Source organism: Stenella coeruleoalba, assembly GCF_951394435.1.
Source record: "Stenella coeruleoalba genome assembly, chromosome: 10".
NCBI lineage: Eukaryota > Metazoa > Chordata > Mammalia > Artiodactyla > Delphinidae > Stenella > Stenella coeruleoalba.
The window spans coordinates 64639706-64667078 of record NC_137156.1 but is presented as its reverse complement, the minus strand read 5'-3'; the positions used below and the strand labels follow the sequence as shown (position 1 = coordinate 64667078).

Here is a 27373-nt window from a genome sequence, read left to right as displayed (position 1 = left end):
AGCAGGGCCCAGAACCTGCATTTTAATGAGTAACCATCCCAACACTGAGGCTGGTGGTTCAGAGGCCACACTCTTGTTCACAGGCAGGGCACACCACCGGTTACTGGGCTTTCCCTTGCTAAATCACAACCCTATGCTAGGCCAGCCTTCTTGAATGATCTCACTGATCACCTGGGCATCTCCAGGTGGCACTTGGTTTTCTGCAGGTCAGGGGGATCATCTCACTCACAGAGGTTGCATTTTACTCACTTATTTCTCAGAGGGCAACTTTATTTCCAAATTCTTGGGGCTACTTTGCTCATACCCTATGGACCAAGCGTTAATACACTGTTCCAGAGGGGAAGGTGGGTGATGATGGCTCCAGACATGCCCCCACCCAGAACCTCTAGAGTGAAGGCCTTGCAGGACGAACAAGCACTTCTTTGTGCCTTCTACCTACACCTTTTTTTTTTTTTTAATATTTATTTATTTGGCCACACCAGTTTTTAGCTGTGGCAGGTGGGCTCCTTAGTTGCAGCTCCAGGGTTCCTTAGTTGTGGCACGTGGGCTCCTTAGTTGTGGCATGCGAACTCTTAGTTGCAGCACGCATTTGGGATCTAGTTCCCTGACCAGGGATGGAACCCGGGTCCCCTGCATTGGGAACGTGGAGTCTTAACCACTGTGCCACCAGGGAAGTCCCCCCACACCTCCTTTGAATATGCAACCCCTTATTATATATTTACATATTTTAAATAATATATATGCTGATATATCACTTACTCCTCAATATACCTGAAAATGGACATTTTTAAAGGATGGGTTGAAGAAGAAATAAACAATATGTTAAAATATTTAAACTTTTATCAGTATCAAAAAACATTTTTGCTCTTTCCCCCCGAAAGCAGTTGTTCTTCCCATTGGTTGTTAAAATAGCAAGTAAAATACCTTTATCTTAAGGGAACAGATCGAGTAAATTCATTTTTAAAAATATTTTCTAGGTACCTTGACTGACAGCCACTTATCAGCCCAGAACAGTCACTGAATTTGAGACATTAATTAGTCTTTTGTGGAAAAAAAAACAAAAAAGAAAAATCATCTTAAGTTCAGCTCTCATAAGTGTTTTCTGTGGAGATAATCAGAGAACCTCTGGGTAGCACAAAAGATGTTGTCACTCCCCATGTCAACAGAGTACTGTAAAGACTCTACTCTGTGACTGACGGATTTGTCTGTATCAAAGTGACCACATCAGGCCCACAGCATGCAAACCAGGTTGCTCTGCACTGAAGGTGAGGGCTACCCTGGACACCACTCCCCCCCACCCCACCCCACTGCAAACACCTTGAATTGGAACCCTTGCCTCTCCATGGATGGTGTCAGTGACACTTAATGTGCCTCACTTCTCCCCTGTAAACATCAGCGGAAGTGCTAATGCTTTCCTCCGGTGCCTGGGGACTGCCTCGTGCACCCTGGCCACACACCTCAGTCACAAACAGGACTCACTCTCCAAGGGTCCTCGGGCTGGGTGTTGACACGATGCCTTTGCTGAACTTTCAAGGTGCTGTGAGCAGTAGACAGCCAGGTGAGTGGCTCCACAGATATCGTTATTTTGTCTTAACCTAACAACCTTTCAAACTGACAGACCTGAAAAGGTCCATACAAAGAGACAGTGAGTAGAGGAGATGACTAATAGCACGACTGACCCCTCTCCTCCTGGAGCCCTCTGACAGCCATCCGACAAGATGTCTGATGTTCTCTGACAAGAAGGTAGCTGGCGAATGCTGAAATCGTCAAGAAGACAATTTGAAATGTGGGTTTACATCTACTGTTATTAATAAGGAACCCTGCCCAACTGCCTTGTGGTACTAGCCAGTGGCGGCAGCTTGTTTACATAATTTATAAAAAAGGTAAACACCTGTATAATAGAGGTATTTACTGGATATCTTTGGCTAGTGGGGTTTAAGATCAAAATAATCGTGGAACGTGGGCCATCTCTACCCTTTCCTCTGCCTACCCCTCCTGTTTGTCCTAAAAATGCCAGTGTGGTCCTCTGACCTGAGCCCCCTCTCCCTGTGAGACATATCCTAGTAGCCTGGCCTTCTCATGCCTTGTCCACCTCCATGCTGCACCCCAGCCCTTCCCAGGTCCTGTCTTCATGCTTTGCCAGCACTCTCCCCTCTTTCTGACCACCTCAGGTGGGCACCTCATTCCCTAACCTCTTCCTTCCCCCTGCAGGCGAGTATGAGAACAAGGGGCTGATGATCATTGATGAGGAGGAATTCCTGCTGATCTTGAAGCTTAAAGACCTCAAGAAGCAGTACCGGACAGAGTATCAGGACCTACAGGACCTCAGGGCTGAGATCCAGTACTGCCAGCGCCTGGTGGATCAGTGTCGACATCGCCTGCTCATGGGTGTGCCATTTGGGAAGGTTGGCTGGCCACCTGGGGTTCCAGGAGGCACAGGGCAGGGCTACCGTCTGAGTTCTAGAAGTGGCTTCAGAACATTTCTCTGGCAGAGGCAGGGGCTGGACAGGACTTTTTTTTGGCTATGCCCTGGGCCATGCGGGATCCTAGTTCCCCTAGTTCCCGCTGCAGGGATCAAAGCCTGCAGTGGAGTCTTAACCACTGGACTGCCAGGGAAGTCCCTGGACAGGGCTTTAGATGTGTGTTTCCAGGATTCTGAGGGCAGGAGATGGAGATGGGAAAGGGTGAGGCCTTGGAGCAGGAAGTGAAGAGAGGGTGAGCTGTGACAAGCACAAGACAGACAGACACACACCGCCTTGACCTGCTTCCTCAGGGACTCCCCACCCTCACAGTGCCATCTCCCTGTCTCCCTACAGAATTTGACATCTGGTACAATGAGTCCTTCTTTGTCCCTGAGGACCTGCAGGCGGCACTGAAGCCAGGTGGCAGCATCCGGCCAGGCATGATGCCTCTCAGCAGGATTGTGTCTCTGGTGAGTGGCACAGGGCAGGGGTGGGGATGGTGACGAGCACAGGGCAGTGGGCAGTGCCCCTCGTCCTCTGTTCTCTCCACAAGCTTGGCAGTGTACCGGCTGCTCCCAGCCTCTCCTACAGCTGGCCCAGGCAGGTGGGCAGGTACAGGTCTTTCCCCTGTTATCAAGGATGAGGACAGAGAAACCACCACATGCTGCTGCACCCCTTCTTGAGTGGCTCATCTTGCCCTGGTGGTGGTTACAGGGTGTCCGTGATGACACTGGAAAACATGAGGCTGGGGGACTGTGAGCTATCCTGGGTGGAGGTCTGCAGACCCAGCGAGAGGCTGCCCTAATGCCCACCACAGGCCCTGTCAGAGTGGATCCTGACAACGCCAGGCTAAGGGACTGTGCTGTGTTGGGACTCTTGTAGGGAGAAGATGACCAGGACAGGTTCAGCCGGCTGCAGCAGACGATGCTGCCAGAGGGCCCTGATTCTGTCTCCTTCTACAATGCCAAAGTCAAGACAGAACAGAAGGTAACTTGGGGGATTCATGTCTCCAGGAAGGCAAGGCCTCAGGGACCTCATTACTAGGACACCCAGGATTACACTCCCCACTGTAGAGAGGCCGAGGAGGAATACGCCAGCCCAGGGAAATCCAGAGTCACCCAGAGTCAGTGGGTATCTTCTGCCAACTCCAGAGTCCTGGGGCTGGGCTGGAACCAATAGGGGTCCCACAGACTTTGGCCAGGCCTGGACATGGCTGGTGAGTGCTAAGACAGCCCATGTGTGAATAACATGCCAGGACAGGGCCTGGGGCTCCCCTGAGGCCACTTCCTGTTGGGGAGAACCTCTCCCGTGGAGGCCACTGTGCACAGGTGGCAGGGGACCAGAGGACCACAGGCAGCCAAGGCAAAGCTAGACATGGCCTGGTACTCTCCTCACTGAGCGGGCTGGAACAAAGGGTCTCCGCTCTGCTGAGGCTCAGCCTGGAGCCAGAACACAGAAGGCCTGTATGCTGTGCGCTTTTCTGTGCCCAGAGGCAGTTCTTATACGGCAGGTGGCAGCTGCACATGCGGTGACTGCCCAAGTGAGCTCATTGTTTTAAAAATATTTTTGTGGTACTCATTTACATTTTCAATAGGATGATACAACTGAAGCATTAAAAAGCATGAAAATACTAATACCCAGTCCCCCATCAGTCCAGCTCCCACCAGTCCCCTCTGACAAGGAACCGCTGTCACTTATTTCTAGTGTTCCTCCTGCACATTGTTCTGCATCTCGCTTTTTCCACTTAACAGTCTATCCTGAAGATCGTCCCCTTTCAACCTGTTGGTGCTGCTGTGTTCTTTTTCACAGCTGCATAGTAGTACTCCGTTGCAAGGATCTATCAGAATGCATTTAATGCATCTCATATTGAGGGATTTTAGGAGGTTCCACTTCTTTACTATGACTATGACAAACATTGCTGTGATAATTAACCTTGTACAAATGTGAATTCACGCAGGAGTGAAAGGCAAGTTTGTAGGAGTGAATTTCTTGGCCAAAAGGACATTTGTACTTTTTTTTTTATTATTATTAATTTATTTATTTTTGGCTGTGTTGGGTTTTCGTTTCTGTGCGAGGGCTTTCTCTAGTTGTGGCAAGCGGGGGCCACTCTTCATCACGGTGTGCGGGCCTCTCACTATCGCGGCCTCTCTTGTTGCGGAGCACAGGCTCCAGACGCGCAGGCTCAGTAGTTGTGGCTCACGGGCCTAGTTGCTACGCGGCATGTGGGATCCTCCCAGACCAGGGCTCGAACCCGTGTCCCCTGCATAGGCAGGCAGATTCTCAACCACTGCGCCACCAGGGAAGCCCGACATTTGTACTTTTGATAGATGGTGCCGAATTGCCTGCCTAGAGCTGAATCCATCACCCACCCCCCACCCCCCAGCAGCATATACAGGATGCTAGTTCCCCACAGCCTCCCCGCAAGATGCAGTATCCTGCTTTTTGGGTTTTTCCAATCTGAAAGGTGAAAAATGGTCTCTCAGTCTAGCCTTCATTTGTATTTCTCGTATTATCAGTAAAGTCAAGCTTCTTTTCATATGTTTAAGGGCCATTTTAATTTCTTTTCCTATAAACTGCCTGTTGATATTTTTGCCCATTTTTCTATTGGTTGTTGGTCTTTTTCTTATTAATTTATAGGAACTCTTGATACATTGGGGAGATTAGCTCTTTATGATATGAGTTGCAAATATTTCCCCCTATTTGTCTTTTGGCTTTACTTATGGTTTTTTTGTAGTTATTTTGCTGATTTTTATGAAATCAAGTGTATCAGTCTTCTCTTTCTTGGCTTCTGGATTTTGTGTTATAGTTAGAAAGCCCTTCTCCTGATTGAGTTCATTCTTTACATTTATAGTTAAACTGATACCTTCACTGACCTTTGATGGCTGTGAGGAGCTAAAGCCCACTCAAAGAAGCTTGAGTGAAGGGGTTTGTTAACACAGATTCTGAAGGTTCCATAGTAGCACCTCTCACCCTGCGCTGTGTACATACATCACCAGGAGTCTTGTTAGAATGCAGATTCTGATGCAGCAGGTCCAGGGTGAATCTGAGAGTCTGCACTTTTAATAAGTACCCAGATGGTGCCCATGCAGCTAGTCCAAGACCACACTTCGATTAGCAAGCCATAGAACTCATTGGTAGGAAGCAGGGCCCAGGCTCCTCTACCTCCAGGCCTTTCTTCTTCCAGATCTGACCTTAGCTTCTCCCTGAGGTTTGATCCTTCATCTATCTGTTCTCCCCTCCCCACCTCTCAATTTCTAGCTCCAGCCTTGGCCCTGGCATGCCCTTATTTTCCAAGACTTCGCAGCCCCAGTGCCCAATATCACCTGACTACTTACTTTGTGTCTCTCTGGAGAGAGAAGCCTAACTGACTCTTCTTGGGTTAAGTGTGCATTCTTGGTTCAATCAGCTGTGGCTTGGGGAAGGGTCACCTGCCCATCCCAGTTGCCTGAGCCCACTCCTTCAGCAGGAGAGAGGATGGCTTTATCCAGGCATCCATTTAGCCTTATGCTGTGGCCATCAAGCTTTATTAACTCTGGCCCCTGAAGGGAAGCCCAGATCAGCCCTGGATCAAGGAAGCCCAGACTTGTAGGAGGGCAGGGCTCTATGGGAGAGAATGGAGTGGGGTCAAGTAGGCATAGGCAGCCCAGCCTCGGACATTGTTTGACTGTGACCACTATGCAGGAGCTTCCTTGTCTGACCACAGAGAGGCCTACCCCTTCTGGGCTCAGAGGAGGGGGCATATGATATGAGGCAGGGGTCCAACTTTATTCTTTTCCATGTGGATATCCAGTTTTCCCAGTACCAATTGTTGAAAAATTGATTCTTTCTCCGTTGAATTGTCTGGCACCCTTGTTGAAATTCAATTGACCATAAATGTGATTGAACTTAAGCTCTAAGAGTCCTGAATGTATAAGCTGAAATTACTTTCCTCCTGAAAGAGTTTGCACCTGCTTTTGCCATGTGGCATTACCAACCCAGGACCTTTTTAAACTCCTTCAAGAATTCCAGCCTGATAAGGGATTAATATCCAGAATATACAGAGAATTCCTAAAACTCAACAACCAGAAAACAAAATCCAATTCAAAAATGGGCAAAGGATTTGAATAGACATTTCTCCAAAGAAGATATACAGATGGACAGTAAACACATGAAAAGATGTTCAACATTACTAATCATTAGAGAAATGCAAATCAAAACTACAATGAGATACCACCTTACACGCATTAGGATGGCTACTAATAAAAAAAAAAAAGAAAATAACAAGTGTTGGCAAGGATGTGGAGTAATTGGGACCCTTGTGTGTTGTTGGTGGGAACGTAAAATGGTACAGCCACTATGTGAAATAAACCAGTCACAGAAAGACAAATAACTGTATGGTTCCACTTACATGAGGTACTTAGAGTAGTCAGAAATCATAAAGATAGACTATACATAGAAAATTCTGAAGATGCTACCAGAAAACTACTAGAGTTCATCAATGAATCTGGTAAAGTTGCAGGATACAAAATTAATACACAGAAATCTGTTGCATTTCTATACAGTAAAAACAAAAGATCAGAAAGAGTAATTAAGGAAACAATCCCGTTTACCATTACAACAAAAAGAATAAAATACCCAGGAATAAACCTACCTAAGGAGGCAAAAGACCTGTACTCAGAAAATGATAAGATACTGATGAAAGAAATCAAACATGACACAAACAGATGGAGCGATATACCATGTTCTTGGATTGGAAGAGTCAATATTGTGAAAATGACTATACTACCCAAAGCGTTCTACAGATTCAGTGCAATCCCTATCGAATTACCAATGGCATTTTTCACAGAATTAGAACAAAAAATTTTACAATTTGTATGGAAACACAAAAGACCCAGAATAGCCAAAGCAGTCTTGAGAAAGAAAAACGGAGCTGGAGAAATCAGGCTGCCTGACTTCAGACTATACTACAAAGCTACAGTAATCAAGACAGTATGGTACTGGCACAAAAACAGAAATATATATCAATGGAACAGTATAGAAAGCCCAGAGATAAACCCACGCACATATGGTCACCTTATCTTTGATAAAGGAGGCAGGAATATAGAGTGGAGAATAAACAGCCTCTTCAATAAGTGGTGCTGGGAAAACTGGACAGGTACATGTAAAAGTATGAAATTAGAACACTCCCTAACACCATACACAAAAATAAACTCAAAATGGATTAAAAACCTAAATGTAAGGCCAGACACTATCAAACTCTTAGAGGAAAACATAGGCAGAACACTCTATGACATAAATCACAGCAAGATCCTTTTTGACCCAACTCCTAGAGAAATGGAAATAAAAACAAAAATAAACAAATGGAATCGAACGAGACTTAAAACCTTTTGCACAGCAAAGGAAACCACAAACATGACCAAAAGACAACCCTCAGAATGGGAGAAAATATTTGCAGATGAAGCAACTGACAAAGGATTAATCTCCAAGATTTACAAGCAGCCTATGCAGCTCAATAACAAAAAAACAAACAACCCAATCCAAAAATGGGCAGAAGACCTAAATTGACATTTCTCCAAAGAAGATATACAGATTGCCAACAAACACATGAAAGAATGCTCAACATCATTAATCATTAGAGAAATGCAAATCAAAACTACAATGAGATATCATCTCACACCAGTCAGAATGGCCATCATCAAAAAATCTAGAAACAATAAATGCTGGAGAGGGTGTGGAGAAAAGGGAACCCTCTTGCACTGTTGGTGGGAATGTAAATTGATACAGCCACTATGGAGAACAGTATGGAGGTTCCTTAAAAAACTAAAAATAGAACTACCATATGATCCAGCAATCCCACTACTGGGCGTATACCCTGAGAAAACCATAATTCAAAAAGAGTCATGTACCAAAATGTTCATTGCAGCTCTATTTACAATAGCCAGGACATGGAAGCAACCTATGTGTCCATCATCGGATGAATGGATAAAGAAGATGTGGCACATATATACAATGGAATATTACTCAGCCATAAAAAGAAACGAAATTGAGATATTTGTAGTGAGGTGGATGGACCTAGAGTCTGTCATACAGAGTGAAGTAAGTCAGAAAGAAAACCAAATACCGTATGCTAACACATATATATGGAATCTAAGAAAAAAAAAAGGTCGTGAAGAAGCTAGGGGTAAGACGGGAATAAAGACACAGACCTACTAGAGAATAAGTGGTGCTGGGAAAACTGTACAGCTACATGTAAAAGAATGAAATTAGAACATTCCCTAACACCATACACAAAAATAAACTCAAAATGGATTGGAGACCTAAATGTAAGGCTGGACACTATAAAACTCTCAGAGGAAAACATAGGAAGAACATTCTTTGACATAAATTGAAGCAAGATCTTTTTTGATCCACCTCCTAGAGTAATGAAAATAAACACAAAAATAAACAAATGGGATCTAATTAAACTTAAAAGCTTTTGCACAGAAACGGAAACCATAAACAAAGCAAAAAGACAACCCTCAGAATGGGAGAAAATATTTGCAAGTCAAGCAACCAACAAGGGATTAATCTCCAAAATACACAACCAGCTCATGCAGCTCAATATCAAAAAAACAGACAACCCAATACAAAAATGGGCAGAAGATCTAAATAGACGTTTCTCCAAAGAAGACATACAGATGGCCAAAAAGCACATGAAAAGATGCTCAACATAACTAATTATTAGAGAAATGCAAATCAAAACCTCAATGAGGGGACTCCCGTGGCGCTGGTTAAGACTCCCTGCTTCCAACACAGGGGATGCAGGTTCGATCCTTGGCCAGGGAACTAAGATCCCACATGCTGCACTGCTTGGGCAAAATAACTAACTAAATAAAACAAACAAACAAAAACTATCAGTACAATGAGGTATCCCCTCACACTGGTGAGAATGGCGATGATCAGAAAGTCCACAAACAAAATGCTGAACTCATAGAAACAGAGATTAGAATGGTGGTTACCAGGGGCTGGGGGTGGGGGTGGGGAATGGGGAGATGTTGGTCAAAGGACACAAACTTCCAGTTATAAGATGAATAAGTTCTGGGGATCTAATGTATAGCATGGTAATTATAGTTAATAATGCTGTAGTATATACTTGAAAGTTGCTATGAGAGTAGATCTTAAATGTTCTCACCACAAAAAAGAAATAGTACTTATATGATATAATGGAGGTGTTAGCTAATGCTATGGTTGCAGTCACTTTACAATATATAAGTGTGTCACATCAACACACTGTACACCTTAAACTTATGCAATATTATATTATATGGCAGTTACATCTCAATAAATCTGGGGGGAAAAAGTCTACAAAAAATAAATGCTGGTGGACATATACATACTACCAAATGTAAAACAGATAGCTAGTGGGAAGCAGCTGCATAGCACAGGGAGATCAGCTCGGTGCTTTGTGACCACCTAGAGGGGTGGGATAGAGAATGGGAGGGAAACGCAAGAGGGAGGAGATATGGGGATATATGTATATGTATAGCTGATTCACTTTGTCATAAAGCAGAAACTAACACACCAAAAAAATATAAATAAATAAAAATGAATAAATAAATAAATGCTGGAGAGGGTGTGGAGAAGTCGGAACCCTCCTACACTGTTGGTGGGAATGTAAATTGGTACAACCACTATACAGAGCAGTATGGCGGTTCCTTAAAAAACTAAAAATAGAACTACTATATGACCCAGCAATCCCACTCCTGGGCATATACCCAGAGAAAACCAAAATCCGAAAATATACATGCACCTCAATGTTCATTGCAGCACTATTTACAATAGCCAAGATATGGAAGCAACCTAAATGTACATCGGCAGAGGAATGGATAAAGATGTGGTACATATATACAATGGAATACTACTCAGCCATAAAAAAGAATGAAATAATGCCATTTGCAGCAACATGGTGTGACCTAGAGATTATCATACTAAGTGAAGTAAGTCAGACAGAGAAAGACAAATATCATATGATGTCACTCATATGTGGAATCTAATTTTTTAAAATGATACAAATGAACTTATTTACAAAATAGAAACAGGCTTACAGATATTGAAAACAAACTTATGGTTGCCAAAGGGGAAATGTGGCAGGGAGGGATAAATCAGGAGCTTGGGATTAACAGACAACACTACAGTATATAAGATAGATAACCAACAGAGACCTACTATATAGCACAGGGAACTCTATTCAATATTCTGGGACAACCTATATTCTGGGACAACCTATATGTGAAAAGAATCTAAAAAAGAATGAATATATGTATATGTATAATTGAATCACTTTGCTGTACACCTGAAACTAACACAACATTGTAAATCAACTATACTCCAATAAAACTTAAAAAAATAATTTAAAAATTAAATGACTGACTTAAAAAAATCATAAAGATTGAAAGTATAGTGGTGATTTTCAGGGTCTGCGGGGAGAGGGGAACGGGGAGTTATTGTTCAAAGCATATGGAATTTCAGTTTGGGATGATGAAAAGAGTTATGGAGATAGATGATAGTGATGGTTGCACAACATTATCAATGTATTTAATACCACTAAATTGTACACTTAAACATAGTTAAGATGGAAATTTGTATGTTGTGTGTATTTTACCACAATAAAAAATTGGGGTAAAATAATTCCAGCTTCATGTGGGAGCTTCAGTTTCAGTTCAGATTCACCATGTGGGGAATCTAGGATTCACCTCCAAATTCCATGTTGGTTTTAGCATTTGCTTGCTCACTGGCCTGCCCACTGATTCTGTTTCAGCTTACTTTTTCCACATGCTTTCCAAGAGGCTAGCAGTTCATTAAAAGGGTAGGATTCACGAACATCTAGTTGATTTGCAGAGGGAAGGCCCTTCGGAATACATGGGCCCCCATCCCTCTGGAGAAAGAGCCCTTTTCTTTTCTTTTTTTGAACCTACTTCTTGTCAGAAACTTTCAAGTGGGCCCTTGAAACATGCCTGTCTCCTTTTAAACATTTAAAAACAGTTTTACACACTTTCTTTAGGATGAAAGAATGAGAGGGATTGAATGGAACATTATTTCTCACAGAACTGGGGCTAGTCAAAGGGAATCCTTGTCCTCAAACAGTGATATTTGCAGGAAGAATGATGGGGTGGATATAAGTGGTGTGGCTTCTGAGTCCTTGTTAGGTCCGCATGTCCTAATCAACTTCTGTTTTCTCCCCTTTTCTGTGTCTAGCACAATTATTTGAAAACCATGATGGGCCTCCAGCAGACACATAGAAAATAGGGACTCACTGACAGTGCGTTGAAGGACGAAACCCCCAGCTACTCCTGCCTATTCTAGAGGCACTGCCAAAGCACCTGCCCAGACTCCAATTCCTCTGCTCCAAGGCTGGGCGCAGCCCAGAGAACACACAATGGCCTACCTGCCAGGAGGAACAGCCTTCAAAGGACACCTTCAAATATCTTCACAGAACACTTTTGGTTTCGATTCACTGTCTTATATGCAGGGACAGGATAAAATAACTTTCTAGTTCGGCTTTCAGTGCTCATCCAAGAACTTTATTTTATTTCCTATCTGGGAGGATGTCTTCCCTGTGTACAGGTGGGGTCCTAACTGAGTCTCCAGTAAGAAAGTGAAGAAGTAGCTCAGCCAGTCTCCCTCTGGCAGGCCTTTGTCCCACTGGTCAGCCTCTTTCCTTTCCTGGATGGCCATCCTGGGGATGAGCTGGGTCCGAGGAGCCCTGGTTCTCATGGGTGAGACTGTAGGTTCTCGCAGGGAATCCTCTCTGTGTTCCTGAGCCAGTGAAGGCAGGAGGTGCTTCTTCCTCAGCAACCAGGAGAGGATGGGGTGTAGGTGGAAATGACTGAAAGGCAGATTTTTACCTCAAAATAAGAAGAGGCTTAAAATGAGATCATTCCTACCATGAAGTTAGCAGTGAGAACCCCATGGTGGGAGGCTGTCTGGCAAGGAGATTGCAGAACCTGCACTAGCTGGAAGGTTGAACTAAATGGCATCTTTCCAATCAAAGACCCTATGGTTCTGTTCTTCAGCCCATCAATGAGCAGCCAGATGGGGGTTTTGTTGAAGAGAGAAAGCTGAAGGCTTTCCTTAAGGTCTCTGCCCTCTCTCCTATCCACCCCCTTTCTCCTTCACTGACTGGCAGATACACAACGGTCCTGAAACAGCTTTCAGAGACTCCTTCTATGCCAAGGCTTCCCGGAGCAGCTTTGAAGTCCCCTGACTTCATTCCCTTGGATGACACGTGGGGGGCTGTCACTGATCAGCACTTATGGTGTACACACAGCCTTGTTGGTCAGTCCTCATGTTTCCTTTAAATGTGGCCAAACAGGCAGATATGGCCAGGCTCTGCTCATCATCCCAGCTGATGAGTTGGAGGCCCTAGAGAGTTCAGATTCTTTCCCTTCTTGGCTGCCCTTGCCCTTACCAGCACTTGTTTGGGGTTCCCGCGTCTTTGGAGCAGCTCAGGAAATAGAACATAGTAAACAGGAGTACATCATCCTGCTGGAGCCACAGGAAGCAGCCATTTGTGGTATAACCAGTCCCCCTTCCCTTCATTCCCTGTCACTGGCTAGAATGGCATGTGGCATGCTGGTCATCCCTGCACAGAATTCCTGGACAGCCAGTCCTGGGGCCTGCAGGCCAGGGCAGGCTGGGCCCCTGTCATGGCAGTTGGTCCCATGTGTCTCTAGCTCATTCGTCACCACATACGCCTCGGTCAGTTCTGGCACAAACTGAAACAAGTAATCGTCAGCGTGGGCAGAGCCACAGGAATAAGCCAAACGGTGCTCTGTAGATCACCCTCCATGCAAACTCCTCACAGGAGCAGATGCTTCCAACATGACAGGGAGCTAGGGGGCATGATATCCACTCAAATATGCCTGTTGTTCTAGAAAATAGTTCCTGCTGAGCTAATCTGACCATCACAATCACCCCTAAAGGGACTTCCAATTCCATCAATGTGACAGATAAGGTAACCTGAAAACACTCTGGCTACAAAAAGAGATACTGTCTAAAGTATAACATTCTTTTAAATGCAAAGCTAAATTTGCAGGAAAGAAAGGAAACTGCCAGGAGCTGGAGAATTGAAAACCAGAGTGGTCAGTGTGTGAACCGGCTATGGCTGGTAGAAGGTGTGGACGGTTGCTTTTGAGTGTTAATGCCCACATAAGTGTGAGAAATAAAACTATGGCCCATGCCTCATAGGAAGATGGAAATGGGACCCCTTGCATAAAGGTAGCACCTGATGAAGAGGTGAGCTAAAAAAATTTCCCCACTGACATGGAGAAATAACAAGGAAACTATCCCCAGGGATGAGGGAGAACAGGTCCTGTGAGAATTTGCAACCATGCACAGGTTTGGGATTCAAATTTACACTGTGTGGTCCAGGAACCACCAGGCTGAAGAATTAGCATAAAAATTAGCCCAAGGCTTCAATAAAACTGGAGATCTAAATGTTTATTTTTAGACAGAAAAAAAATTTTTTCCCAAGGTTGAAACACCTAGTAAAATGAAATTTTAAAATCTAGTGTTCAGGCCCTTTATCCAGCTACACAGCATTCCCACAAAGCCCTAGTAAACATGAGCTCCAAAGATTAAACACACACACAGACACACACATGCACATGCATGCACGTGTGCACATGTGGCATACATGGAAACAATGTATCATGATGGAGGCACAGTGTAAAGAGAATCAGTTTCAGAGTCATTAGAACTTCAGATAACAAATTACTGGATAAAGATTATACAATATATATGTTATGTTTTAAATAAAGACAAAGTATGTGTCAAACATATGATAAAGGCTATTAAAATAGAGTGCATATTTTTTTAAAAAGAATTTCTAGGAATGAAGAAAATGTAGTTCTAAAAGTTAAAATGACAGACTAGAAACAGTGAAAGAGAGAATTAATGACCTGGATGATGGATCTGAAGAAACTGCTGGGACTTGTAGCGTAGAGGGAGGAAGAGAAAGAAAATTGAAAGCACGATGAGTCATGGTGGAGAGAATGAGAAGATTTAGGAAGCATCTAATCACAGATCCAGAGGAGATAATAGGGAGATCACTCTCTTGGTGATCTCATCCAGCCTTGTGGCTTTAAACATCATCCATGTGCCAACTCTCAATTTTATATATCTAGCTTAGGCTGCTCTCCTGATCTCCAAAACTGTACAGGCATACCTTGGAGATACTGTGGGTTTGATTCCAGACCACTGCAATAAAGTGAATATCTCAATAAAGCGAGTCATATGAATTTTTTAGTTTCACAGTGCATATAAAAGTTATGTTTACACTGTAGTCTGATAAGTGTATGATAGCATTATGTCTATCAAATGTACATACCTTAATTAAAAAATATTTTATTACTAAAAAATGCAAACCATCATCTGAGCCTTCAGTGAGTTATAATCTTTCACAACAGTAACATCAAAGATCACTGATCACAGATCACCATAACAAGTATAATAATAACGAAAAATTTTTAAATATTGTGAGAATTACCAAAATGTGACACAGAGACGCAAGTTGAGCAAATGCTGTTAGAAAAATTACACCAATAGATTTGCTCAATGCAGCGTTGCCATAAATCTTTAATTTGTAAAAAGCTCAGTATCTGCAAAGTGCAAAAAGCAAAATGTAATAAAACAAGGTATACCTGTATAGCTAACTGCTAACTTGGCATCTCCACTTGAGTGTCTATTAAGATACTTACAAATCAGCATGTTTAAAACTAAATGCTCGGACTTCCCTGGTGGCACAGTGGTTAAGAATCCGCCTGCCAATGCAGGAGACGCGGGTTCGAGCCCTGGTCCAGGAAGATTCCACATGCTGTGGAGCAACTAAGCCCACGAGCCCTAACTACTGAGCCTGCGCTCTAGAGCCCACAAGCCACAACTACTGAGCCCATGTGCCACAACTACTGAAGCCCACGCACCTAGAGCCCATGCTCCTCAACAAGAGAAGCCACCGCAATGAGAAGCCCGCACACCGCAACGAAGAGTAGCCCCCGTTCGCTCCAGCTGGAGAAAAGCCCACATGCAGCTACGACCCAACACAGCCAAAATTAATAAATAAATTTATTTATTTAAAAAAAAAAACAAAAAAACCCCTAAATGCTCAAATGCCACCCCAAAACATGCTCCACCCACAGCCTTCTTTATCTCAACCCTATTGCTCAGGCTAAAATCCTTAGTTTTGTATTTCACTCCTCTTACACCCCACATTGAATCTGTCAAGAAATTCAGTGGACTTTAACCTTTGAACTATATTAAAAATCTGATCATTTATCAGCTTGCAGGATCTCTGCAGTGAAAGCACATAGTCTTTAGCCACTGCACTGCCAGGGAATTCCAGGGAGTCTCACTCTGAACTTGACTGTTGATCAGTGGTTGCACTTTTCTGAGGCAATACGATATAGGGGTAGAACATGGGCGTAAACATCTTATTGGTGTGGGACCTTGGAACAAGTTGTCCAATTTCCCTGCCTTCCTTTCCTCATGTGTAAAACAACAATTAATTATCCTGGGGCTCTGTGAAATGAAATTAATGTATGTCTAGTGCACAGTAGGACCTCAACCAACTGAAACTGCCATGACAGTAACAATAACTATAATAATAATAAAGATATGAATGTGTTCAGCATTACATCTGATAGATGGTGAACAAACACACAAGCACACACACGCGTGCACGCGCGCGCGCACACACACACACACACACACACACCCCAACCAATGTTAGGCTCCCTTTCCACTCCCCAAAATAGATTTTGGATTTGAAAAGGCAGCATTCTGACTGGCATTATCTTTCTCCAATTAATCCTGACTGATGGCTTTTTAAGACCAACCCAAAAGCTTACAGTAAAAGTAGCTGCTAAAAATATAGTGCCATCCTGAGCAGTGTTACTGGAGGTCAAGTGTCTGGGGTTAGGGAAGCAGCAGCCCCACTGCACACCACATCTGCCAGGCTGCACTTGGGACTTCATGTCAGGGACTGGAGGCAGTGTTATAAGTGAACAGACTCCCCTGGGGAGGGTGACCAGCATCGTGAGTGGCTCTGAAAATTCTGTCAAGCAAGGAATAATCATGGAAACCAGGGATATTCAATCTGAGAAGAGAAATCCAAATAGGACATATTCATATTCATATTCTGTCATTTCAGGAGACAAAAACGGAATGAGAATTTTCCAACCCAGAAATGGATTTTCTTAGTACAAACTGGGCTTCCAGTCCCTGGAGGATACAAGCAGTGTCTAGGCAGACCCAATCAAAGCCCTCAAACCAGGAAGAAAGATCTTGAAGGCCTGGAGTTTTCTTCTAAATCTAGATTCTGTGATTCTATAAAAGCAGTTGTGGAAAAGTCACTTAACATATCAGTTGAAAATTATATCATATACAGAGATATTCACACATATATATGAATAAAAAAAGACTAAAATGTCAAAAGTGGTTATTTCTGGATGAAACTGGAAGTGATTTTTCCCCTTAAATTTTAAAATATTTTTAAATTTTTCTGTTAAATATAATTTGCTTTTCTTAACAAAAATAACATTTAATTTAGAAAGATATTTTTATATGAGCAGATGAAAGACATTTTTACCAGCTCAGCTTTCCAACAATAAAGGGAGAGGCACCCTATTTGCAGAAATGTATCAGCAACGGCTGGAAGAAAAAAGAGGGAGTATTGCATGCAGGGAAGGGGCTTACCTCAAAGGCCAGCCATGATTGTGTGATTTGATAACTAAATGGCTTTTAAGAAACAAGTGGGATTTTCCTATTATACACCCCTTGAAGGAGAATCTGCTCTGTCCAGAAAAGCTGTAAAAAGCATTAGGATGCTAGAGTTGAGTGTGTGTGGAGTAGACAAGTATTGTTCTTTTATTATTATTATTATTTATTTATTTTGGCTGCACCGCGTCTTAGTTGAGGCACGCGGGATCTTCGTTGCAGCATGAGGGATCTTTTAGTTGCAGCATGTGGACTTCTTAGTTGCGGCATGCATGCAGGATCTAGTTCCATGACCAGGGATTGAACCCAGGCCCTCTGCATTGGGAGCATGGAGTCTTACCCACTGGACCACCAGGGTAGTCCCAAGTGGACAAGAATTGTTCTTAAATTTGGGAATGATGGCAAGGGCGGAGATGGCAAGGGTGGAAGAAACTGTCTTTGCTATAGGGCTGTGCCTGGCCTTCTCCTGCAGAAGGTGAGAGGGTCTGAAGGAGGAACTGGAAGGCTCCCAAAGACGCTGAGAGCATAGAGAATGTGGTCACATATGTGGCCAGGTACATGAAAATGGAACACAGGGTCTGAGAACCCCATGCCAAGTCCACATGCTACCACTCAGAGTCTGTGACCTTAGGTGCCACTTCTCTGAGGCTCAATCTCTGCCTTTGTAAAATGGAGGCAGCAGCTGTTACTGCCTGCCCTACTACGTGGATGCTAAAAGGACCAGGCAAGTTAATGTCTATGAAGACTTTGCAATTCATAAATGCCCATTATTTATTCCTGTTCACGATTATAACTTTTTTGAAAAATTCTCCTTTAACAACAGATAAATGGACATTCTTCTTCAGTGTTGCAGAATCAACTGGCTCATGTTTTCTGGAGGACAATTAGGTAGTCCATCTCCAGAGCCTTAAAAATGTATATTGGTACATACTTTTTACATTAGTACAAACTTCTTGGATAAAAATTTGGTGATACCTTTAACAATTTTAATTGTGTATAACAGAGGTATACCATAAACACATTTTGTTCAAATACAAATTTTAATTAGAATTATTTAAAAATTATTTCAAAATTATTATTATATAGTAATTATTATTTATTTTTATAAATAATTATAATTATTTTATTTTAGTAGTCAAATTTTTTAAGTTTTACATTTTAATACTTATGGGCACCATAATTTCCAAGTAACATGGGCTGCTCGATTGTTACGTGTACTTCTGTGATACTAAACAGTCATTCGTTTTCAGTATAGTCAGCAAAGGTGAGTGGAGGAGCCAGATTTATTTCCGTAGGTTCTGCAGTAAAGTGTTCAACTGACAGTGATGTTGTCATCAAGTTATTAAAGCTTCCTTCCTCTCTAATAGTGAGCTGACTGGGTAAAGATTTATCTCCTTCTTCTTCAATTCCTGGACTTGAGGCTAAGTTGATGATACAATTTCACTGAAGCAAACACACATACTGAAGAGTTTTGCTTTACTTGAAGAAAACACCTACTAAGTAGTAGATGTAACATTGCTACTTTCACTTACATATTTTTATTTCTAATAAATAGATTCCTTTGACTTTGGACCTAGAACTGTTGCTGTGGAGCAAGGTGACTTGCGTTTAAGGAAATAAAACTGTTTATGAATATCCATGTGATACTCAGCTTCCACTGCATACACACCAACTTCAGTATCTTCCCTGGAGTGAGAATATAGGAGAATCTTTAGAGTAGGGTTCATGGAAAGTATACTAGCACTCTCAAGGTTACTTCTATCAGGAAAAGACTCTCCAAAAGACCCCCTGAAAACCTGTTCAAGTTAAGTTAAATTTAATAAACTTACAGCATTAAAGAGAATGCCAAATTGACAAAGTCATAAACATTTCTCAGAAGGGGAAAGTCAGGGAAGGATGTTTACAGGGCTTTAGGGCCCAAACTGGGTAGTTTAAAGGAGGGTCTTGCAAAGCAGGAAACTGATCGAGATTAGGCAGAATTTATAACAATAATTTTGGATTGGCAGGCACAGTGAGGCAGCAGTCTTTAAGCAAGTGTCGATGAGTAAAATGCTAGTTTTGATAAGTAAGCTCTTTTTGTTAGTTCATAGTCTTCTAGGAGCAAGTATTTGTTGGAACAAATAGCTAAGTTATTTTTGCTTGTTCTCAGTGTGTAATGACAGGAAAGTATGCCTGGACCCAGTACTTTTTTTAATCCAGAGAGAGGAAATTAAATTGGTTTCAGTTCTCTTTATCAGGTTCCTGCAAACTATTTTTATTGTAAGCAAAAACTGGTTGTTAGTAAGTCCTACTGTGTTGGTATTATTATTGAAAAATAGTGATAAGTCTTCTTGTTATAGTTGTACTTAAACACCTAATGGCTGCCATTTCAACTTGTATATGTATGAGAAGACAGTTCCCAAATCTCTGACAGGTCAGGTAATGTCTTTGCTTGAAGAAAAATGATGAAAGCAGCCCATTCTCTGTCTTTGACCAACACATCCTGCTGCACTAAAGGGACTGTCTGAAGAAACATCTGAAAGGTATAGACAAAACACTGTATGCCTCTGATTCCAAAACCACTCACAAGCTTTACCATGTGTGTTCCATTGTCAAGGACACTCATGAAGCATTTTCTTCATTGATTTTCCATCCTATAAATACTTACTTAACCAGATTAGCTCTGTTAGACCAGAAATCTCTTGATCACGGTATTAGTTTTCTATTGCTGCTGTAACAAATTACCACGAATTTAGTAGCTTGAAACAATACAAATTTATTATTTTATAGTTTGAAGTCTGATGTTGGGCTAAAATCAAGGTGACAATAGGGAAGAATCCATTTCCTTGCCTTTTCCAGTTTCTAGAAGTTGCCTACATTCCTTGGCTCATGGCCCCTTTCCTCCATCTACAAAGCCATCTCTCTGACTGTTCTTCCATAGTCTGGTCTCCCTCTGACCCTTCTTTTCAGCTTCCTTCTTTCACTTTTAAGGACCTTCGTGATTATCTTGTACCCATCTGGATAATCCAGGATAATCTATTTTAAAATCAGTTGATTAGTAAACTTGATTCTGTCTGCACCTTTGATCCCCCTTGGCCATGTAACCTAATATATTCACTGTTTCAGGTATTAGAAATGGACATCTTTGGACTTCCCTGGTGGCACAGTGGCTAAGAATCTGCCTGCCAATGCAGGGGACAGGGGTTCGAGCCCTGGTCCGGGAAGATCCCACATGCCGCGGAGCAACTAAGTTCGTGTGCCACAACTAATGAGCCTGTGCTATAGAGCCCACGAGCCACAACTACTGAAGCCCGAGCACCTAGAGCCCATGCTCTGCAACAAGAGAAGCCACCGCAATGAGAAGTCCTCGCACCGCAATGAAGAGTAGCCCCCGCTCGCCACAACTAGAGAAAGCCAGTGCACAGCAGTGAAGACCCAATGCAGCCAAAAATAAATAAGTAAATAAATATATAAATAAAGTAAATTTTAAAAAAAAGAGAGAAATGGACATCTTTGGGGGAGGGACATTATTCTACCTACCACAGTCAATAACCGAAGCAGGAGCTTGGTTGACTAGATGGACTTGTTGATGTCCAGGGCTACCATGTGATCACTGATGACGAGGTCAGGAAAGATAGGCATTTTGCTATTTGGCTAAAACCAAACACAAATATCAAATTTTGGTAGAATACCAAGGCTGAGACTGAACTTCAGTATGTTCCTAACACATTTTGACCCAGAAATCCACTTCTAGAAATTTATCCTAAAGAATTACTCACACAATGTGCAAAGTTATACAAACAAGAATATTTATTGCCACACAATTTATAAGAGAGAAAAACTGTAAGCAACTTAAATGTCTGTCCACTGGGGAATGGCTTACAAAATATACCTTTATTCTGGAATACTCTGCAACTTAAAATGAGGTAAACTTATAGACTAGGAGGATGTTCATGATCTACTCTAGTTCTTATAAAAGAGCAAGCTGTGGAACAATATGCATAGTATGATACCATTTTACCTTTTATAAATGTGTGTCTGTGTGTGTGCACACATATGTGTGTGGACTTGCAGAGAAAAAAGGCTGAAAGTGTATACACCTATTAGCAATATAAACTTCTGTATTGTTTGAATTTTTACAGTGAGCATGCATCACTTTAGTTTATCCCTTGACCCAGAAATTCTAATTCCAGGAAATTTACTAATGAAAACATCGTGGTGATGAACAGAGATTTCTCTGCAAGGATCTACACCACTGTTTATATAAGAGTGAACAATTGTTAGCACCCAAAATGAATGGGGAATTGATTAAATGAGTTGTACATTTATACTATGGAAGCGTATACAGCCATTAAAAATAAAGATAATTTACAAAACAGAAATAGACTCACAAACATAGAAAACAAACTTATGGTTACCAAAGGGGAAAGGCAGGGGAGGGATAAATTTGGAGTTTGGGATTAAAATATACACACCAGGAGGCTTCCGCAGCGTTTGAGAGTCCGCATGCCAATGCAGGGGACACGGGTTCGTGCCCCAGTCTGGAAAGATCTCACATGCCGCGGAGCGGCTGGGCCCGTGAGCCATGGCCGCTGAGCCTACGCGTCCAGAGCCTGTGCTCCGCAACGGGAGGGACCACAACAGTGAGAGGCCCGCGTACCGCAAAAAAAAAAAAAAAAAAAAAAAAGAGTATAAAATATACACACCACTATATGTAAAATAGATAAAAAACAAGGACTGTATGGCACAGGGAACTATACTCAATATGTTGTAATAAACTATAATGAAAAAGAATCTAAAAAAGAATATATATATACATATATATGTGAATCACTTTGCTGTACACGTGAAACTAATACAACATTGTAAATCAATTATATTTCAAGAAAAATTAAAATAAATAAATAAGATCACATACACACACACAGTGAAGACTGACAAATATACTACTAAATAAAAATATTATAAAACATTATGTATAACGTGTACCATTTCATTCAAATGTACACACAAATAAAAATATTATTATGCAAATATCATCAGCAGCTATCTATGTAGGGTGGAATGATGGGTGATTTTTACTTTCTTTCGATTTTTTGGAAGACAGGAAGAAGTCAGAGATGGGGCTCTAGTTCCACACTTCTCTCAGGATTGAACTTCCAAGGACAGTATGTGTATTAAGGACCCACAGTTTTGGGGTGGGATGAGAAATCCCAGAGTAGACAGCTTGTTCTGGGTTTCCTGGAGCAGTCATTTAGAGAGCCCATGCAGCACTCAGTAATCACAGATGGCCCACCAACATGCCCCCGTCTACTTGGTGCCACAGCCAACATGGTGCTACATCCAACATGGCACTGCTGCCAATGTGGCACTCTATCCAACATGGAATTCCTCTAACATGCTGCCACCACCAACATAGTGCTGCATCCAAAGGGCCCTACCACACAGTGGTACTCTATTCAACATGGTGCTACATTCAACATGACATCAGAACCAACAAGGCAACTGAGCTGTAGAGTAACTGTGGCTGAGGAAGACTCCCAGGCAGTGGAGCTTGAGGTAAGCTTCACTGGCCAGCACATCCCAGTGAGCTGACAGAGCAGAGGCAAAATCCAAGTGGGATAAATAGGTTAATGAGCAAGGACCAACCACTCCCCCTATTCAAGCTTCCTTACCCAGGATCCCAGGAAGGAGGGAAAGAGGAAAGAGGAGAAACTTGAGAGGGGGCAAATGCTGAAACACAGAGGCAGAGGTTTACACATATTTGATATGTGGTTGTTGAGTTTATACACACTACATTTCCCTTTGCCTTGGCTAGTTTTCTTGCTTTGAAAGGGGATGTCAAAATATTCAAGCTTATCAATAGCAACAGGTCCTTGGACCTTCATTCTGCAGATTTTTTCATTACCCCATAAGCCTATTACTTTGGCCTTTCTTGAATTTACCCCCTGGAGAGATGTTTTAGGGTCTCTTTGGCAGCCTTTTGCCAAATAGGTTTTTCTATAACCAACTCTCCCTTTTATAACTTAAGCTCGTTGCCCTTTGAAAGTTCTTTTACTTACTAATTAATTTGCAAGGAACACTTTTGTTTACTCATTAACAGTGATCACTGCTCTCAACATTCACTGCATATTTTTATTGTACAACACATATTTTGACCACATTAAGAAAATGATTTAAGGGAAAAAATTCCTCATATATCTTCCACTTAATATGTTAAATTTCTCCAATTCAGCTCTGAACCAACATAACCTGACTCACTGATATCAGTGTTCTAGTTTCTGCATTTAAGATGCTTTGTAAGCTTGGAATTAACATACACACTCTACTATATATAAAATAGATAACCAATAAGGACCTACTGTATAGCATGGGGAACTATACTCAATATTCTGTAATAACTTATATGGGAAAAAAATCTGAAAAAGAATGAATATATGTGTATGTATAACTAAATCACTATGTGGTACACCTAAAACTAATACAACATTGTAAATCTATTATGCTCCAATAAAATTTTTTAAAATGCTATTGTACACAACCACATCATTTGCCTTCAACATTGCCATTTCTGTTGACTGCATGGTATTTCATTATGTTGATAAATTAGCTTCTCTTGAGCCATTTCCCAAGTGTAACAGTTTAGGTAGATTGCTCCTTTAAAAAGTGTTCTGGGGTGATCTCAATATAGGAACTTAAACAAAGTCACAAAATGATTACAGATCTTCAAACAAAAAAGTTCTGAAGAGAAAATCAAATTTTGGCTAACTATTAAAAGAATTAAAAGATATCTCTTGTCAATTTTAATGTCAAGAAAACATGAAAACCAGTGTGTGTGAGCACTAAGCATAAATAATAAAAAGTTAACAGTATATTCATGAAAACCTATGAATAAGTTAAAAAAAGGTATTATTATTATTATTAATTACTCATTAAAAGGTCATAGTCCCTCCCTTTTCTGGCCAAGGGATTTACCTCCAAGTCCTTCTGAATCTGGTAGAGTGAAGAGGCAATATCACTTCACCAGCTCCACTATGACCAAGATGTGTGTGTGGTCTTCAAACCAGGATCTGATTCTACTGGGGCATGAGAAGGCCTTCTTAGGGCTTTGATACATGTTTCCAGTTCTTCATTGCCCATAAATTTTCTAACATTGGTTGGCCCAAGTCTAGGCCTGGATCACCAATAGCCCTCTGTCCCTTTATAAGAAAAAGGCATTACCCTTCTATACTCTTGGAGAGGGCTTGCTGTCTCTCCCTGTCTTGGGCTCATTTCTGTTAAGGGTAAAGTTAAATTAAGACCAGGGCATTCTGCCCCAAGTTTTGAATTCGGATAAATGATAGAGGCAGTGGGAGTATTGACAATTTTTATTCAATAATTTTGCCTCTTCTATCCCCTGACTATTGCCCAAGAATGCCTAGCTCTTGTTAGATAATCACTTGAGAGCAGAACAAAAAAGGCAAGAGTATCAGCCATAAAAAAGAATGAAATAAAGCCATTTGCAGAAACATGGATGGATCTAGAGATTATCATACTAAGTGAAGTAAGTCAGAAAGAGAAAGATAAATATCATATGACATCACTTACATGTGAAATCTAAAATATGATACAGGGACTTCCCTTGCGGTCCAGTGGTTAAGACTCCAAGTTTCCAATGCAGGGGGCACAGGTTCAATCCCTGGTCGGGGAACTAGGATCACACATGCCACGTGGCTTGGCCAAAAAAAAAAGATACAAGTGAACTTATTTACAAAACAGAAAGAGACTCACAGACATAGAAAACCAACTTATGGTTACCAAAGGGGAAAGGAGGGTGACGGAGGGATAAAATGGGAGATTGGGATTGACATATACACACTACTATATATAAAATAACCAACAAGGACCTTCTGCACAGCACAGGGAACTATATTCAATATTTTGTAATAACCTGTAAGGGAAAAGAATCTGAAAAGGAATATATATATGTAAAACAGAATCACTGTGTTGTACACCTGAAATTAACAAGATTTTGTAGATAAACTATACTTCAATTTTTAAAAAGCTAGAAAGAAATATAAGAAATAAGAAAGAAATTCTGTCCTGAATGCCAAAAATGTCTTTCTATATGTATACAATGTAAGCAGGTCTTTAAATGATCATTCTTGGAAAGAAAAAAGTATGGACTATTGACAGTGATTCTTTTAAATATACCTGGAACGTTTTCATGGGACTACTAAATTTTTCCAGATATCTGGGATAAAACTTTTATTTTAGATTTGTTGTGCATTACTTGATTAGGTAGTTAAAATCATTTTTATCAAATCATATCATGATTGGTTTCCCTGGTGGCACAGTGGTTGAGAATCCACCTGCCAATGCAGGGCACACGGGTTTGAGCTCTGGTCTGGGAAGATCCCATATGCCATGGAGCAACTAAGCCCGTGTGCCACAGCTACTGAGCCTGCGCTCTGGAGCCCGCGAGCCACAACTACTGAGCCCGCGAGCCACAACTACTGAAGCCCGTTCGCCTAGATCCCGTGCTCTGCAACAAGAGAAGCCACCTCAATGAGAAGCCCGAGCACCGTGGCGAAAGTACCACCCGTTCGCCGCAACTAGAGAAAGCCCCCGCGCAGCAATGAAGACCCAAAACGCAGCCAAAAAAAAAAAAAAAAATCATATCATTAAGTATTTGTTATAATGGTAAATCCTTATTGTTTTAAAAATTGGTTTTGGGGCTTCCCTGGTGGCGCAGTGGTTGAGAGTCCGCCTGCCGATGCAGGGGACGCGGGTTCGTGCCCCGGTCCGGGAAGATCCCACATGCCGCAAAGCGGCTGGGCCCGTGAGCCATGGCCACTGAGCCTGCGCGTCCGGAGCCTGTGCTCCACAACGGGAGAGGCCACAACAGTGAGAGGCCCGCGTACCGCAAAAAAAAAAAAACAAAAAAAAATTGGTTTTGTTCCGGCCACGTCATGTAGCTTGCGGGATCTTATTTCCCTGACCAGGGACTGAACCCTGGCCACGGCAGTGAAAGCACCGAGTGCTACCACTGGACAGCAAGGGAACTCCCTAAAAATTGTTAAATATTGTCTACTTTCTATCGACCAAAAAAAAAAAATGAAATTACGTGCTAGTTTAATTAGTGTTTAGCAGTAAATACTTTTCTCTTTCATTAAATAGGAAAAGATTGCCTATAATGGAGTTATTTACTGTTTTTATACTTGATTTTTATTAATTTTTTTAAAAAGCTAAACACTAGAATTTGAATCACATCCACATACACATATGTACTCTTTACCCAGGGAAACCATGCATTCATTCATCATACTCCTTGTTTTACAAGTAATGTATAATTTTAGCTACACATTACATTGCATTATTAGAAATTAGTAAGAAACAATATATTGATGTATTATCTTATTTTTAGTAAGATTATAATATGGATAACAATTATATTAGATCTATATCACTTTATTTTATTTATTTATTTATTTATTTTTGGCTGCATTGGGTCTTCGTTGCTGCACGGGGGCTTTCTCTAGTTGCGGCGAGCGGGGGCTACTCTTCGTTGTGGTGCATGGGCTTCTCATTGCGGTGGCTTCTCTTGTTGTGGAGCACAGACTCTAGGCGCGTGGGCTTCAGTAGTTGTGGCACACGGGCTTAGTTGCTCCGTGGCATGGAGGATCTTCCTGGACCAGGGCTGAAACCCATGTCCCCTGCATTGGCAGGCACATTCTTAACCACTGTGCCACCAGGGAAGCCCACTGCGCCATCAGGGAAGCCCACTGCACCACCAGGGAAGCCCAAGAACTATATCACTTTAAACTAGATAGATTTTAATAATCTGATTTATAAGATTTATTTATTTCCTAGTGGTTACTGTCATGTTCCTTTAAATAGGTATTAACACATTTATTTGATGTAAAAAATAAACAGATGTTTTCTGACAATAGGTAAATCTGATCTGATTTAATGACAGAGAAGATTGGTGTTAGCAACTGGATTATATAGCTGACATTTTCTATCTTGTAAATGAACTAAAGTTGCAGTTCCAAGGTTATGAAGAAAATACATTTATAGCATGTGCTGTATTTAGGTGTATAGTTCAGTGGCATTAAGTACATTCACACTGTTGTGCAACCATCACCACTATCCATCTCCAGAACTTTTTCATCATCTCAAACTGAAACTGTGCACCCATTAAACAGTAACTTCCACTCACC

The 27373-nt window shown here is 41.7% G+C and overlaps 1 protein-coding gene and 1 long non-coding RNA gene across 3 annotated transcripts in view; one reads left to right on the top strand and one right to left on the bottom strand.

Moving 5' to 3' along the window:
• KIF9 (kinesin family member 9) overlaps window positions 1-14634 on the top strand; it is a 49945-nt gene extending 35311 nt beyond the window's left edge. For both annotated transcript variants that reach the window (XM_079935767.1, XM_079935766.1), the window contains 4 exons: window positions 2212-2388; window positions 2817-2932; window positions 3345-3449; window positions 11676-14634. In XM_079935767.1, the coding sequence (XP_079791893.1) occupies window positions 2212-2388; window positions 2817-2932; window positions 3345-3449; window positions 11676-11726 (449 nt within the window). In that variant the 3' untranslated portion in view covers window positions 11727-14634. The remainder of the gene's footprint in view (window positions 1-2211; window positions 2389-2816; window positions 2933-3344; window positions 3450-11675) is intronic.
• Window positions 14635-23682: 9048 nt separating this feature from the next.
• LOC307193582 overlaps window positions 23683-27373 on the bottom strand; it is a 42211-nt gene continuing 38520 nt past the window's right edge. Inside the window, exon 3 of the long non-coding RNA XR_013830356.1 lies at window positions 23683-24884. This is a non-coding gene — a long non-coding RNA (uncharacterized lncRNA). The remainder of the gene's footprint in view (window positions 24885-27373) is intronic.